The sequence below is a fragment of the Oikopleura dioica genome, chromosome PAR (genome assembly GCF_907165135.1).
Source record: "Oikopleura dioica chromosome PAR, OKI2018_I68_1.0, whole genome shotgun sequence".
Taxonomy (NCBI): Eukaryota; Metazoa; Chordata; class Appendicularia; order Copelata; family Oikopleuridae; genus Oikopleura; species Oikopleura dioica.
The window spans coordinates 10970888-10984240 of NC_137293.1; the positions used below are offsets into that span (position 1 = coordinate 10970888).

The window sequence follows — 13353 nt, forward strand, 5'->3', positions numbered from 1 at the left end:
AGTGCCGGATATCTCTCAAAGGGGCAGCGGACTTCAGCGGGGAGTCCAGTTTGAGCACTCTAACTGGTGCAAAACGGGCTACAGGGGAAGTAGCTGCCTACACATTTAGAGACGCGGCTTGAGGGTTTTTAGCAAAGGCTCGCGCCTTTATTTAGGCCCAGTCTGGCAGGAAAGGGGGACAGAAAAGAGTAATTTATTCCTCATCCTCTTCCTCGTCCTGGTTGATCTGGAAGTACTTGAGCTCGTAGGAGGCCTTGGAGTTGGCGACGACTCGGAGCCAGTCTCGGAGGTTGTTGGCCTTGACACATTTTAGATTTTTGAGACAATTATCAATTTTTACCTTCAAGTACTTCTTGGCGAGATATTTAAGGTATCGCTTGGAGAAGTCGATGTCGGAGGTGACGTTGATCTTGGTCTTGTTGGAGGTGACGGAGACGTTCTTGCCGAGGTTGCCAACCTTGCCGTCAACCTTGATCTTCTGCTTGAGGAACTCCTCGAACTTGGAGATGGACATGATGTTGTCCTCAACTGGGTGGTGGCAGTCGATGTGGAAGGTTCGGATAGTCTTCTTGGACTTCTTGCCCTTAGCTGCCTTGGGAGCCATGTTTTAGCCGATATTCAAGTCTAAAAATTAATCTTATTGGGATTATTTCTCTTTTCTATAGGTAAAAAGCAGGCGAAACTTAAAGATGGCCCATAAAATGTCTCTTAGAAAAAAGAACTTGATTTCTCTTGCACAAAAACGTTAGAAAGGCATTTTACCACGTGCGCGCTACGCGGGAACTCAGTGAGTGGTCGGCCCGGCCAATGAGGAAACGCCCGCTGCAGCGCGCCGCGACGCCGGAGGACCTATTTTTGATGGAAGAATTGGCGCTGGAAAAAAAAATGAGAAATCAAGGAAGACCATTCAAATTTCGGATTTTCGAAGAAAAGTCTTCATAAAAAGGCTTTTTTTGAAGAAACTGAGATTTTTTCTGGGCGAAATGACGTTTTATTAAATTTGAAGAACAGTTAAAATATTTGGCACAATAAAATTCGAATTGAAACCGACAGAACTCCTAGTCATGTTCCACGTTATCAAATCGAGTCTTCCAAATAATTTATATAGAATATGACTTCTAAAACAATCCTCAAAAGTGTTATGTTTTTCTTTGAAATAATACTTTGAAGACATCGATCTATGGTTGATAGTTTGTGAAAGTTTATCGAGAAAAGGCTGGCTGGCGTAACAATTTAGATCGTTCAATAAAAAGCCTATTATTAGATGAATATTGTCACGGCTGAGAATCGACTTTATATCAGATGTTTTGAGCGCTTTTTGGAGTATTTTCAGACGATCGGATACAAGCTCCTGAAATTCGTTCATTGAAAGAAGAAGTGTCAGTGTTGCGATCATCTTTGGCTCATGATCTGGCCTCGTTTCTAAAGAATAATCATCAAAGCTACTTCTGGGAACTAAAATCCAACCTTTGGACGACTGATAAAGTGCTAGAAAAATCAAGGAAGAGCACCCAATCGACCAGAAAACGTCACTCATGATTTCTTTCCACCAAGGCGTCAGAAATCTGTCCGAATCTCTGATGAACTGTGCTAGCCAATTTCTCGTTTGATTAATTTCCATGCCACTTTCAAGGCAACCAGATACAATTTGTCGTTCTGGAGCGCTGACAAAGAGGACTTCTCCGTTTAGACGATTTGTGTACAGCTTCACGATAGACTTCTGCTTGTTCGATACAAGATCTCCCCAGAATTTGATGCTTGCTCTTCTGAAAACGAAAAGGTTTGATCCTTCTTTTACTTAAAATTTCCATCCTACCTGTGCGCTCTTCCAACGAAGGTCAAAAAGGAAGTGAAGCAAAATACTGAAGCAAGCAGGGTCAAATGGATTTTCCCTAGAAAATCGGCTCTTGGAATTCCAGCAGGATTATTGTAAACGAATGGAGATTGATAACTGTCGAATAAATTCATAAGGCTTTTGAGAAGATATGATTCTGATTCAGAAAGCTCATTGAAAAGATCTTCTCGGCGAGAATAATGCGAAAGGTTCACAAAGTGAACGTAGCCAAATGTCCCGCCAGTGGATGTTATCTTTAGCAAGGCTTTGAAATTGCAAATTATCATTGAAGAAATCAGTTGATATTTATTTGTATTTGAAGCCGTGTCAGAAAGACTGCTTTTCGAAGATTTCTCTTTCTCTGCGCCAAAGTCACCTTTTCGAAGTATTCATCAAACAATGCTTGCTTATTTTGCTTTTCAGACCGATATCTAGTGAAACGGGACCTCTGAAGATGTCGGGCTCCTTTCAATAACCGACATCCCATCGATTCAAAATCTTGAAATCAAAGAGGAATAACTCGTTCATTTTCAAGTTGCGTGAAGTTCTTTTTTTGTACGCGTAGGTCAAGAAGTGTGTTTTAGGTATTATCCGTCAGGTGATAAATATGAATTAGTGTCATAATTTTTGAAGTCTAATAATTTAATTACAGTGAGAAAGAGACACACTAAAGAATCGTGCTAGCTAGTCAGAGTCACCACCAAAGAGATCGCCCATTCCCATGTCTTGAGCAAAGCTCGATTTTGCAACTTTATCAGGAGCATCCACGTCCGAATCGTCTGAATCGTCCTCGGTAGAGTTCGCCAAATCAACAGTCTTTCGTTTCTCGGTGGCGGCTTTGACGGGGCTCTTTTCCTTTTCGGCCTCTTTTGTTGTAGACAAGGCTTATTATGAAGAATGAAAATTGGGATGCTTATTCTTTTCATACCTTCTTTGAGAGTATTCAAAACGTCATAATTGATATTCGTACTGAAGCGCTTTTGCTTGATTACAGTTTGAAGTGCTTCTCCCGCAGTACTAGAACAACATAAAGTTCATCTTGTAATGAAAACTGATTTACCTGTATTCCGGAAGGCTACTTTTGTTTCTCCTTTTCCGCGGTCTTTTCGCTTTTGGTGGATTAGTGGCTTCTTCAAGTTTCTTCTCTTCCTGGCGCTTCAGCCATTCTCTGTTTTCTTTTCTGTTCTCCCACATTTTTGTCTTTCGCTGAACTTCCGCATCGTTTAGGAGCATGCTCGAAATTTCATCATCGTCAATTCCTTAAGATAATAGTGAAGAATTCTGCTCTGACACTATTTTAAAAACCTTCTAAATCGAGCTCGCCATCATGCGTGTCTGTTCGCGAAACTGCACTTTCCGTACTTGGCTCATTGAGGGACAACATTTCCGCGTGCGTTCTAGTGATACCAAGCGATTCAACGGTGGGCTGATAACTTTCATCTGGCAGGTCGGGTGAGGCGAATCTTTCAGTCTCGGCTTTTGAGGTAGAGGCTATTTCGGTGGAAGCGGCAAAGCTCGGATTCAATCTGGCAAGAGCTTCTTCGGGTGTTTTCATCGGATCCAAGAAGCCGGCTTTGTGCACCATTTGCAGCTCGGGATCACTTGAAATTCGAGTGTTAAACGCATCACTTAATCGAATGAGCTCTTACCTAGGGATATCATCGCCAGTGGGATCTGCCTTCTTTGGACGTCGTTTTCTTTTCGAGGCGGCCTTTTTCTGATCTTCCGTCATCGCTTGATCGATTTCGGGAATCAGCGCTTCAGCTTCGGTTACTTGTCTGTCGATCTCTTCGTTGTCGAATTTCCGCGCTGCTTCTTCTTGCGCTTTTATAAAAGAAGGAGGATCGAATTCTGATTCCAAATCAATCCGGTTGAATTCGTCAATCGTCAACTTTGCTGACGGCGTAGCTCCGAATTCATGCAGGCGTTTTCTAATCGTATTCGGTCCGATTTTGAATACTTTTGTAATATCTTCGATGTTGCATTTGAAACCGTGCATTCTAGCGGCGATTACGAATGCAGCTCCACATATTCCGGCAGGCCGACGACCTTCAGTCATCCAATCCCTGTTCATTCGTTGAACAATTCGATTTGAAGTCTCCATCACTTCCTTGTTCTTTGTCCCGGAATCTCCGAAACCAAGTTGATGAGCAAATCGATGAATATAGAATGCTAAAAATGAACCTTTAAAAACTTAGTCATTAAGAAAAGACTACCTGGATCGAGCATATGCGGTGTGATATTCAGCTCTTGGGAAAGTTTTAGGAACGTCTTTCCGAGAATATATACATTGACTTTCAGAACTTGCGAGAAATCGAGAAGCATGAGTTCGTTTTGCCGTGGATTCAGTCGACAAGATAAATAAACGCAGGATGCATACACCTAAATGATCAGTTTCAAACTTGCCTTTCTTAATTTCTACCTGTTCGGCTCGTCGACCTCTAGTAAAAGATTTGTTAAGTGCGAGGCGATAATAATTATAAGCTTCATCTTCGTGTTGCTTTGGCAAACGAAGCTCTGCGCACAGCCGACAAATTGCTTCCTTTGCTTTTCGAAGAGTCACTTCTCGGTGATTTCTCGAGCCGATGTGATTTACAGAGTTGTTCAATCCATCAGCAGAGTGGAAGGTTCCGATGATACTCGAACCACCTGCATCTTCGGAAAATTGAATGGACGATACGACTTAAAATTGAGGTTAGGAACTTGGATTTGAGAAAACAGGACGTTACTTTGATTCTCTTCAGAAACAGCTCCGCAGTTGGTACAGACAACAGTCCCTGTAGTCGGGTCTTCTTCTGCCTCGTACTGACCGCACTTTTTACATTTCGTCCCCATTTCTAAACTGGAAATTCTAGTGCTGCACATATTGAATCAGAAATATATGCAGAATATATGAAAAGAAGTTACAAGAAGAAAAAGTCATGTGATTTTACGATCTGGTGAAGGCTTTTTTCTGAGCTTCAAGAACAATGTCATCTGGCGAGAGAGTTGAAAAATCAAACAGTGATTCCGTTCTTGGATACTCAAGCATTGAATGCAGTTTCCAGCGGAGAAGGTCTTCTCTGTCAAATCTCGAAAATTGGGAGTGAAAGTCAAGTGCTGCGGTTTTTTCAAGCTGCTGCGCGGAATTTTCTTTCGCGGTGAATTTTTTCGCGTTTGAGCAAAACTCGAGCGCGTAGAGAATATTTGAGCTGTTATTTTGCATTCTGCGTTTGGCGATTCTTCCACAGCTGCTCTTTTTGGCAGTGGAAAATGCATTTCCGTTGAATGGTGATTCACTTAAATTAACTAAATTAAACCGCTTTTCAACACGGCATTTACCTTGTTGAGGATGCGAAATTCTCTGAGACGGATAAATTTTCGAGCTTCTTTCTAACAAGATCCGGCTCATTGTGTAACGATTTGACCTTCTCCGGCGATGATTTGGCATCTAGTTTGGTTTTTAATCCGAAGAGGGATTTCGAGCTTGAAGACTGTTTTGAAGCTAGCGTTTTTAACGAGACTCCAGATGATCCTTTTACTGAAACTGCAGATGATGATGATGCTTCTTTTGGCTGTTGATTGGATTCTGAGGCGAAGAAATGATGCGTCTACTTTCATTATTATTCAATATGAATTTCAATTCAGTTCGATAAGTGACTGATCCGATCCTTGAGAAGAGAAGAAAGTGATTTCGTACTACTCCCACTCGACTGCCCCGAATGCTTTTTGGCAAGAGCTGCCAAGCTCATTCTGCAAAACGAATAAAATGAACACTGGTTATGAAAAAATAAAACTGTTCTATTTGAAAAAGATATCTTCTAGCAGTGGATCAAACTCAATTTGAGAAGGTGTTTGTGTAACAGAGGTAGGAGCAGAGACAATCGAATGGTTGTGATTCGTTTGGCTGAGGGTTTCTTCGAAGTCGAGCTCGTCGATGAGTTCGACGAGTTTAATCGTGTCGTCGGGGATGCCACGAAGTTCTTGGTCGACGTCGTCAATTTGGTCAATCAAAGCGGCAATATCGACTGATGCTTGAGATCGGGGAGAAGTCTTACTTTGATAAATTTCTGTATGATTTCAATCTGCTTACTTTTGGAAGAGATTGGAAAGAAATGTCCCTCAAAAAGCTCTCCTCAACTTCCGTCTCCGCCTCTTTCATTCTTGATACATTTCTCGAGCTCTTGAAGCTCTGGTGAAGAGCAAGCTTCTCATCGACCCTTTCTCTGAACATTTTGGCTTGTTCCAAGAGTTTATTTTGTTGCTCCATGAGATCGTCGAGTTGCTTCTGTTCTTGTCGCAATTGATCGGAAATGGAAATCGTTGAAGTGTTGAGTTCCGCGTTCTTTCGCGTTGGAATTGGTGGAAGTTTTTCTTCAGTAGTAATGTGCAGTTCGCTAATGGACTCTTCCTCGTTGTCTGGAATCATGAAACTTGTTTGAGCGCTGATGGAAGTCTTGGCAGTCGCATATTTCTAACAACTGGTTAAATCAGCTCTAGAATGAATGACAAACCTTTAGTTCTTCTTGCACCTCTTCAGCTCGTCTCTCTGAAGCTCGAGCGGTATCAAGTTGGTGTTCAAGCTGCTCTTTCAATCGTTTCTCGCGCTCGCGAAAAATTTTCTTTTCCTTACTTCTCTGATGTTTCAAATCAGATATTTTCTTCTTCGCGTCTTCAATTTTCTCGGAGACTTTAGTTTGCCGGGACATGAGAGATTTCTTGAATTTGTAGAATTCCTGAATAAAATCATTTATTTCAACCATCAGAAAAGATAATTCTTACTTTTTGAGAATATTTCAGCTCTTTTTGAATCTTTTCATTTTTTGATTCTACGCACTTTTTCAAAGTCAACTCCTCGTCTAGTTTTTCCTCGAGATCACGAATCTTTTCCTCTTTCTGCTTGTTATCTTGCGTTGCGCATGCAAGTTCTTTTATCAACGCTTGGAGGCGTAACTTATCCTCAACTGATAGAGTCGCGAATCGATCACTCATTCTGTTTGCATCTTATTTTTAATCTACTATGTTGTGTTGCCATACAGAAGTTACTAATTCAATTGATTAGAGGTACAGAAATTTGAAGGTGAAATAGAAAGAATGAAGTGATTATTGCATAATAGGTATTAGTGAAGAATAGAGACGAAGTTGTTAGAAGAGGCAGGGTTAGTGAGTGTTTCCGTCTCATAAAGAAGCAATAAATAATTTATCAAGAAGGCATAAAGTTCTTTGGTTCAAAGCCGATAGCTTTGTTTGGCGATCGGAGCATGGCATTGATCATTTCTTCCATTTCCTGCTCATCTGATGATTTCTCTTTGCTGATGGGCGTAAAAGAACGATCGGACTCGAGTTTGTAGCCGCCGAGGTATTCCGAACCAGCTGGTGGTCGTCCTCGGTAATCGTCAAGGCTCAGCATGGACCAGTATTTCGAGTTGTTCTTCGTTTTTCTTAGAAAAAAATTATTCATGTAAAATTGGAAGTGTTGATATGCGAGTCGGGGAAGATCGTAAAATACGAGAATGCAAACTTTATATAGATTAATAATATTTAGCGAAAATTGAGTTTGATTTGAAATTTGAAGTGCCCGAACAAGGTCCGAGATCAATCTTGTCAAGTGTGCCCTCTACTACCAAAATTTGCAAATTTTCGCAAAACAAACAACCCCTTAGAATAACTCGTTGGTCTTCCATTTTTAGCTTCCTTGAAAATTATTGCACTCCTTTGAGGTAAGGAAATACCAAGAATACTGTAGAACGAAGAACGGTGATTTCGAGCTGTGAGCTGGTCAAATATTTGAAAAGCGGGGACATGAGCGCAAGTTCCATTTGATCTTGGCTGGCACTTGAAATTTCACGCAACAGCGAAATCGATTTATTTATGATCAAGTGCAATTCCATGGGAACGTAAACCTTCTTCTTACGAAAGTTTTATATAAGAATAACAAAGCTTATGGTCTTTTCGCTATAATACTCACATATTTTCTTGCAAGATGAATGAAAAACTGCATTTATCAACAAAAAAAAAACGGTATCATTTGAATTCAGCTTTATACAAATTATCAGATGTTACCACCAGAACCTGAGTGAAAACAAGGAAGAGAACACCCGGATGTGGCCGAGTTTATAGCCAAGGATGCTCATACTCAAAGGTTCTCAAGTTTGAAAAGCTCGTCAAGAATGAATGGCTTGAGCTGGGTGGTGTTTGCGCTTCGAGTGAGGTGGCCGTGGGCGAATTGCGCTAAAGCGGCCAATTCACGGAGAGCGCTAAATCGCCGCCGCGCCACCGCGGAACCATTTTTTCATTGAGAAAATTCAAAATTCTGGCGCCGTACCTTCCACTTTTGTTTTCCAAAGCGATAATAGTAAACTTAAAATTTACGAAAATGAAGAAAACGAGAGATTTTTAATGAAAAAAAGAAAGAAGAATATGAAGATGAAAGTGCGATTCATTTTGTATTGGGCGATTTTAACGAGCTCGCACGCGCTCTTTGAACCTGGAAGATTACAATTTGAAGATCATCCGCAGGATCAGACCGTGATTGTTGGCGAAGATGTTAAATTAAGTTGCAAGGCTAATTTACCGAATGTTAAATACGAGGTAAATATGAAATTTGTATATTAATAAGAGTTCAACCATGGAATTTAAATCTAAAAAAAGCTATCTAAAAGTATCTTATCTTGACAGTTCATCAAGAATATGCTAATAAAGAAGTAATTAAGTGGCTGTTCAATGAATCCCTTATGACCTGGCACGGAAACAGCTTGACGATCCCGTCGATTAGCTCTTCCGGCGAAGGGCGGTATCGATGCCGTGCGACTTCCGACAAAGTCTCCCTCGTCTCCAGCTCATCCCTGGTTCAAGTCTTCGGTACGTTCACTTAAAAATCTTCACGCTCGGGTGGAGCGCGTGCAACCTCGGGTCAGGCAATTTTCAGCTCTCCCCAATTTTAGCAGGTGGATGGAGAAAATTAATCCCCTTATCAATCAACAACGTAAATTTCACCCTTTTTTATGAGCGCGATTTAACTTATCATGACCCGGTGCCCTAAACTTTGTGCAACCGGCTAATCCCCAAAAGATACTGCCCTAATCAGATTATTGCACATGGAGGAGTACACCTTATTTTCCCTTTCAGGAGCCGCCCTTATCGACCACCGCCCCGGAAAAAATACCGAATGCGTTTTTGGCTCTTCCTGCCAAGTCGTGTGTAGCGCTAGAAGCAGCAAGTTCAATGTCACTTGGCTCAAGAACAACCAGCCCGTGGACAAAAGCCTGATTCTTCCCAATGGCCATCTTGAAATTCCGCATGTGGCCTCGAGTGACCTTGGCGAGTACAAATGCCAAGTCAACTTCCACGCTCACCGCGACTCCGCAATCACAACTATTTCTGCGATGGAAGCCCCTAAAACTGGCATTGTTCTCAAGCCAACGCCACCATCACGACTTTCCGTTCCCTTTGGAGAAAACATTTTACTTGCTTGTCACGCCGTGGCACCCAATGATCTCGTAGAATATGAATGGGAAAAGGATGGAGAAAATGTCACGCTGGATGAAAATAAAAAGCTTGTCGGCCTGGGAAATCTGCTTATCGAATCTGCAAGGGGATCAGACGATGGGAACTACAAATGCACAGTGAAAGGGGATAGACGCAGAGGTAGTTCAAGCGTCACAATCTCTCTCACAGTCACAGGTAAATATACAACAACGAGTTCAACCAAATAAACAGGGTTAACAGAATTCTTGAAAGTAAAACTTGATCAATCATTATTTCCCCTTGTCAACATTGACACGGGTATATTATGACGGATCTGCGATGCATCAATCTTTTTACACAGCCCTTAATCACCACATTTATTTCCTCTCAATAAAATTTCAGATATCCCCTCTCCGGTCTTTCTGAACCGCGAAAGTGAACTTGCCCAATGTGTCTGTCCAGAAGAAGCGATTTTCTACAAAAATGGAAAACACGTTCGCACTCTAAAATCGGAAGAAAACGCAATCAAGGTCGACCAAGATGGTTTCTATCAGTGTTTCTGCCCCTCCAAAACACTAGAAAGCGCGGCGATGGAAATTTATAAGATGGACGCGCCCGCGCCGATTCCATTGGACATTCTTGAAATTCGCCCAAGCGGGTTCAAAGTCAGCTGGGCGACGAGCGGAAGCGCAAGCGGCATTGTGTACCTTAAATCCCGCGACAAAGGCGAACAACAATTCCCGTTTGATGAAACAGTCGAACTGCCGATCGCAGTTACCGCCGGCGACTACGAAGTGAAAGTAGAACTACTCGAGCTTGTCGGAGATACAACTACCGGTCCCAGATGGTCGCAAACTGTGCTTGTTCACATCCCACAACCGGACGAAGTGCCACCGAAAGTGACAGACCTCCAGCTGCGGGTTAACAATGGTAAGCTTATTTGTCGGAATTGAACCATAAAATACATTATAATTAGCGTATTTACCAATCACAGTGACACTTTCCCCTCAACTTTTCATTCAGAAAACTCGATTGTCTGTGAATGGACCCCCGTAGAGTTGGCTGAAGACTATATTTTGATAATTGAGGCTGAAAATATGCTCCAGAAAGTGTACTCAAGTGTGACCACTCCCTTCGAAATCACTTCCATCCCATCGAATATCAAGGTAAAATACAACTTTAATCAACCAAAATTTATATTTTACTTCAGAAAATTCGAGCGCAGCTTCATGCCAAAGGCCACGAGGGATTCTCTGAGCCGTCCGAATGGATGGAGCTGGAGTTAAAAAGAACGACAAGAGAAAAACCCTTCCCTCGAAAAGCGCTACGTCCAGCCATTGTAGAAGATGTAAAGCTGTCCCTCCAAGATACGACCACAATTCTTGCGACTTGGAGCAAACCAGATGATAACCAAGTTATCGATAGCTACACAGTTCGCATTCGCGCAGTTGGCGACTCCGATTGGGAAGAATTCACTGCGGAAGACACAAAGTTTATCTTCACCGATCTCACTCCAGAAACAGCCTATCAAGTCCGCATTGCCGCGAATGCAGGGGCAGTCAAAGGTCGCTGGTCGAAAACTGTCGTAAACGACATGTCAATTTTGCCAGCAAAATTTTTCGTTGACAAGCTAAAAGTCTCTACTGAACCAAATCTGGAATATTTGCGGATTCTGAATACGAATTCAACGACGATATCCGTTGTTTGGTCTTTTGGCGAAAATCCGGCTGAAGACTTCTACACAAAAATCAGATGGGGAACTACAGACGATACTGAGTACGAGTCAGAGAAACTTGGATCATCAATCCGGATTTACAAAATCGAAAATCTCAAGCCAAACACGGATTATTATGTCTCTGCTAGGGCATATTGGGACAATTTTCAATCAAAGAGGATTGTTGAAAAAGCAAGCACAACTCCACTGATTGTTCACAAGCCAGCCCCGACGAAATTTCACTGCGAGCCGAAAGGAAATAAAGGGCTCAATCTCGGCTGGACCAGTGCTGGAGCAACTTTTGAAATTCAATACAGAATTCAAGCGAAAAATCCTCGCCGTTACGACTCCATTAAAACCCACGAATCTTTTACGTCCACAAAGAATCATGAGTTCACGTTGAAGCCTCTTGAATCCGACAAAACTTATGAGCTACAGGTTCGTGAAATTGGCCGTGCCGTGGAATCGGACTGGGGCGAGACGGTTTTATGCACAACAGGCGGCTACAAGCTCTCTATGCCGTATGGGATTGTCGCTATTCCATCAAAAGAGACTGGAAATCTTAATTTACAGTGGCAAATCGACGACGAAAAGCGTGTCGATGGATACAGCGTCTACTACAAGAAACCTGGAAAAGGAAGCTCATGGAATTCCGTGAAAGTCTTAGCCGGAGCTAGATCCTGCCCAATTTCCGGTCTTGAAGCAGAAACCGAATACATATTTAAAGTGTCCGCCGACTCAATGTCTGTTGGTACTAAATCCGTAGAGTCAGACGAGTACCGACATGTTACTGCTGCCGAACCGGCGGTGGCTGCATTTAGCGAACATTTCTGGTACATCATGATTGGTATTGTCGCCTTATTGACCGTCGGTGTTATATTCGCCATCGTTGCCTTGGTTCGACACAATAAAAATGCAAATGGACCAGGCGCCGCTGGACCTGGCACATATCAACAAGGCTCACAGAGATCTGATGACATTTTCGAACTACAGCATCCCCGCTTACAGTAAGCCCTTTATTCTTGAAAAAACGACTGACTGTCTATTCAGCGATTTGCCTATTGAACCTCCAAAACTCGTTCCGAATCCCTATCAACAAATTTTACCTCCAAAGTTCCATCACCACGCTCATTCATTCATGACTCCCGAAAAGGTAATCAATTTTTCTCAAAAGTATAATAACTAAATTTTCCTCAAGGCCTATTCAACCCGAACCGCTCCGCTTCAATCCAACGCTGGAGATCTGCTGCACACTCCCGACGCTCAAAACTCACAACTTCACCTCCACCAGCAAAACCTCATGTATCAACAGATGTGGGAGCAACAAGAGCTCCTGAACCGCGCTAGACACCTCCAACTTTCTCAACATCAACTATGGATCGGCCAGACGCCCCAGCACAATGCTTCGTTTGGTGGTCAAACTGCTTTCGGTCAAGGGGTCTATCCACAGCCACCACAATTCCCTGGTTCAACTCCTCAGCGTGCTAAAATCGAACGCGCGATGACAGAAAGATTGCCAAACGGACCTGGTCCCAATCGTTATCGGCCATATAGACGGTAAAATCATCATAAATTGTTAAATATTCATTTAAAATTCAGACCAATGGCCAGAAGAAGCATGGGTGCCGAGCTCGCCTTTCTAAAGCTTGACACAGCAAGTTCAGTAAAAAGCTCAGAGCTTCCCATCGCACGGATTCCACTCAAAGACCCTGATTCCTCTGCTACTCCAACCGGAAGGAAATCTGGCGATGGAGAATCAGCGACGGGCAGTGTTCAAAGCGAAAAAAGTGACCAAGTATTAATGCCGCCACCAATCGGACCCTTGTCTATTTCTAATGAACCCCCACTGTCTCCTGTCAACGAATAGTTAAAATAACTGATGCTGTAAAAATATTGTAAATATTTAAATAAATCTTGCCCAGACTCGAACTCAAAGAAGAGCGCGCTTACTTGTAGAGATGATACACCTTTCCAGGCACTTTTTCAAAGTTGCAGGCTGCATGAGAGAGTTCCTGATCCTGGTTCGCTTTTTCCAAAACTCCTTGAGCTTCCTGCTGAAGTCGTTTGATTTGATTCGCGATTTGCAGCAGTTTTCCGTGAGCACAACTGACGATGTGCGAGTCGCCGTTTTGGATGGAAACTGCTAGAGCAGTCAGATCTTCATGTTTAGGAGCGACTAAAAAATAATGATCATTTGAAACGCGATGGGTTTTACTCACGTGCTGCGTTTGAGTTGAGCTGAAAATTTTGGCTGTTTCCATTTTCAACGAGCTTGACGTCGAATTTGTTCACGTCTTTGTAGGAAATCAATGACATTCTTAACTGTGTTACTTTTTAAATTTTTTCAAATGCAATAATT

At 42.4% G+C, this 13353-nt stretch overlaps 6 protein-coding genes and 1 long non-coding RNA gene across 7 annotated transcripts; 1 reads left to right on the forward strand and 6 right to left on the reverse strand.

The window, feature by feature from the left end:
• Window positions 1-2: 2 nt before the first annotated feature.
• Window positions 3-653, reverse strand: LOC145702638 (large ribosomal subunit protein eL22-like). Its single transcript, XM_081779889.1, has 2 exons — window positions 341-653; window positions 3-298 (listed from the first exon to the last, which is right to left on the reverse strand). Exons 1-2 carry the CDS (start codon window positions 602-604, stop codon window positions 194-196), a joined length of 369 nt encoding a protein of 122 aa, XP_081636015.1. The 5' UTR covers window positions 605-653; the 3' UTR covers window positions 3-193.
• Window positions 654-956: 303 nt separating this feature from the next.
• On the reverse strand, window positions 957-2136 carry LOC145702635 (uncharacterized). The gene is made up of 3 exons (XM_081779885.1): window positions 1817-2136; window positions 1468-1766; window positions 957-1422 (listed from the first exon to the last, which is right to left on the reverse strand). The coding sequence occupies exons 1-3, from the start codon at window positions 2119-2121 to the stop codon at window positions 995-997; spliced, it is 1032 nt and encodes a 343-aa protein (XP_081636011.1). The 5' UTR covers window positions 2122-2136; the 3' UTR covers window positions 957-994.
• A 78-nt stretch (window positions 2137-2214) lies between these two features.
• On the reverse strand, window positions 2215-4680 carry LOC145702631 (transcription factor IIIB 90 kDa subunit-like). Its single transcript, XM_081779882.1, has 8 exons — window positions 4564-4680; window positions 4257-4516; window positions 4051-4216; window positions 3484-4006; window positions 3140-3435; window positions 2895-3093; window positions 2763-2851; window positions 2215-2718 (listed from the first exon to the last, which is right to left on the reverse strand). Exons 1-8 carry the CDS (start codon window positions 4667-4669, stop codon window positions 2519-2521), a joined length of 1839 nt encoding a protein of 612 aa, XP_081636008.1. The 5' UTR covers window positions 4670-4680; the 3' UTR covers window positions 2215-2518.
• A 20-nt stretch (window positions 4681-4700) lies between these two features.
• On the reverse strand, window positions 4701-5578 carry LOC145702640 (uncharacterized). The gene is made up of 2 exons (XR_014134327.1): window positions 5156-5578; window positions 4701-5112 (listed from the first exon to the last, which is right to left on the reverse strand). It is a non-coding gene; the product is annotated as an uncharacterized LOC145702640 (long non-coding RNA).
• Window positions 5579-5593: 15 nt separating this feature from the next.
• Window positions 5594-6812, reverse strand: LOC145702634 (uncharacterized). Its single transcript, XM_081779884.1, has 4 exons — window positions 6596-6812; window positions 6328-6549; window positions 5907-6287; window positions 5594-5866 (listed from the first exon to the last, which is right to left on the reverse strand). Exons 1-4 carry the CDS (start codon window positions 6803-6805, stop codon window positions 5615-5617), a joined length of 1065 nt encoding a protein of 354 aa, XP_081636010.1. The 5' UTR covers window positions 6806-6812; the 3' UTR covers window positions 5594-5614.
• Window positions 6813-6851: 39 nt separating this feature from the next.
• On the reverse strand, window positions 6852-13353 carry LOC145702637 (uncharacterized protein C08B11.9-like). The gene is made up of 3 exons (XM_081779888.1): window positions 13214-13353; window positions 12945-13170; window positions 6852-7254 (listed from the first exon to the last, which is right to left on the reverse strand). Exons 1-3 carry the CDS (start codon window positions 13308-13310, stop codon window positions 7017-7019), a joined length of 561 nt encoding a protein of 186 aa, XP_081636014.1. The 5' UTR covers window positions 13311-13353; the 3' UTR covers window positions 6852-7016.
• On the forward strand, window positions 8004-12907 carry LOC145702630 (protogenin B-like). Its single transcript, XM_081779881.1, has 9 exons — window positions 8004-8404; window positions 8527-8674; window positions 8942-9496; window positions 9683-10210; window positions 10304-10446; window positions 10491-12001; window positions 12045-12147; window positions 12193-12551; window positions 12594-12907. The coding sequence occupies exons 1-9, from the start codon at window positions 8213-8215 to the stop codon at window positions 12859-12861; spliced, it is 3807 nt and encodes a 1268-aa protein (XP_081636007.1). The 5' UTR covers window positions 8004-8212; the 3' UTR covers window positions 12862-12907.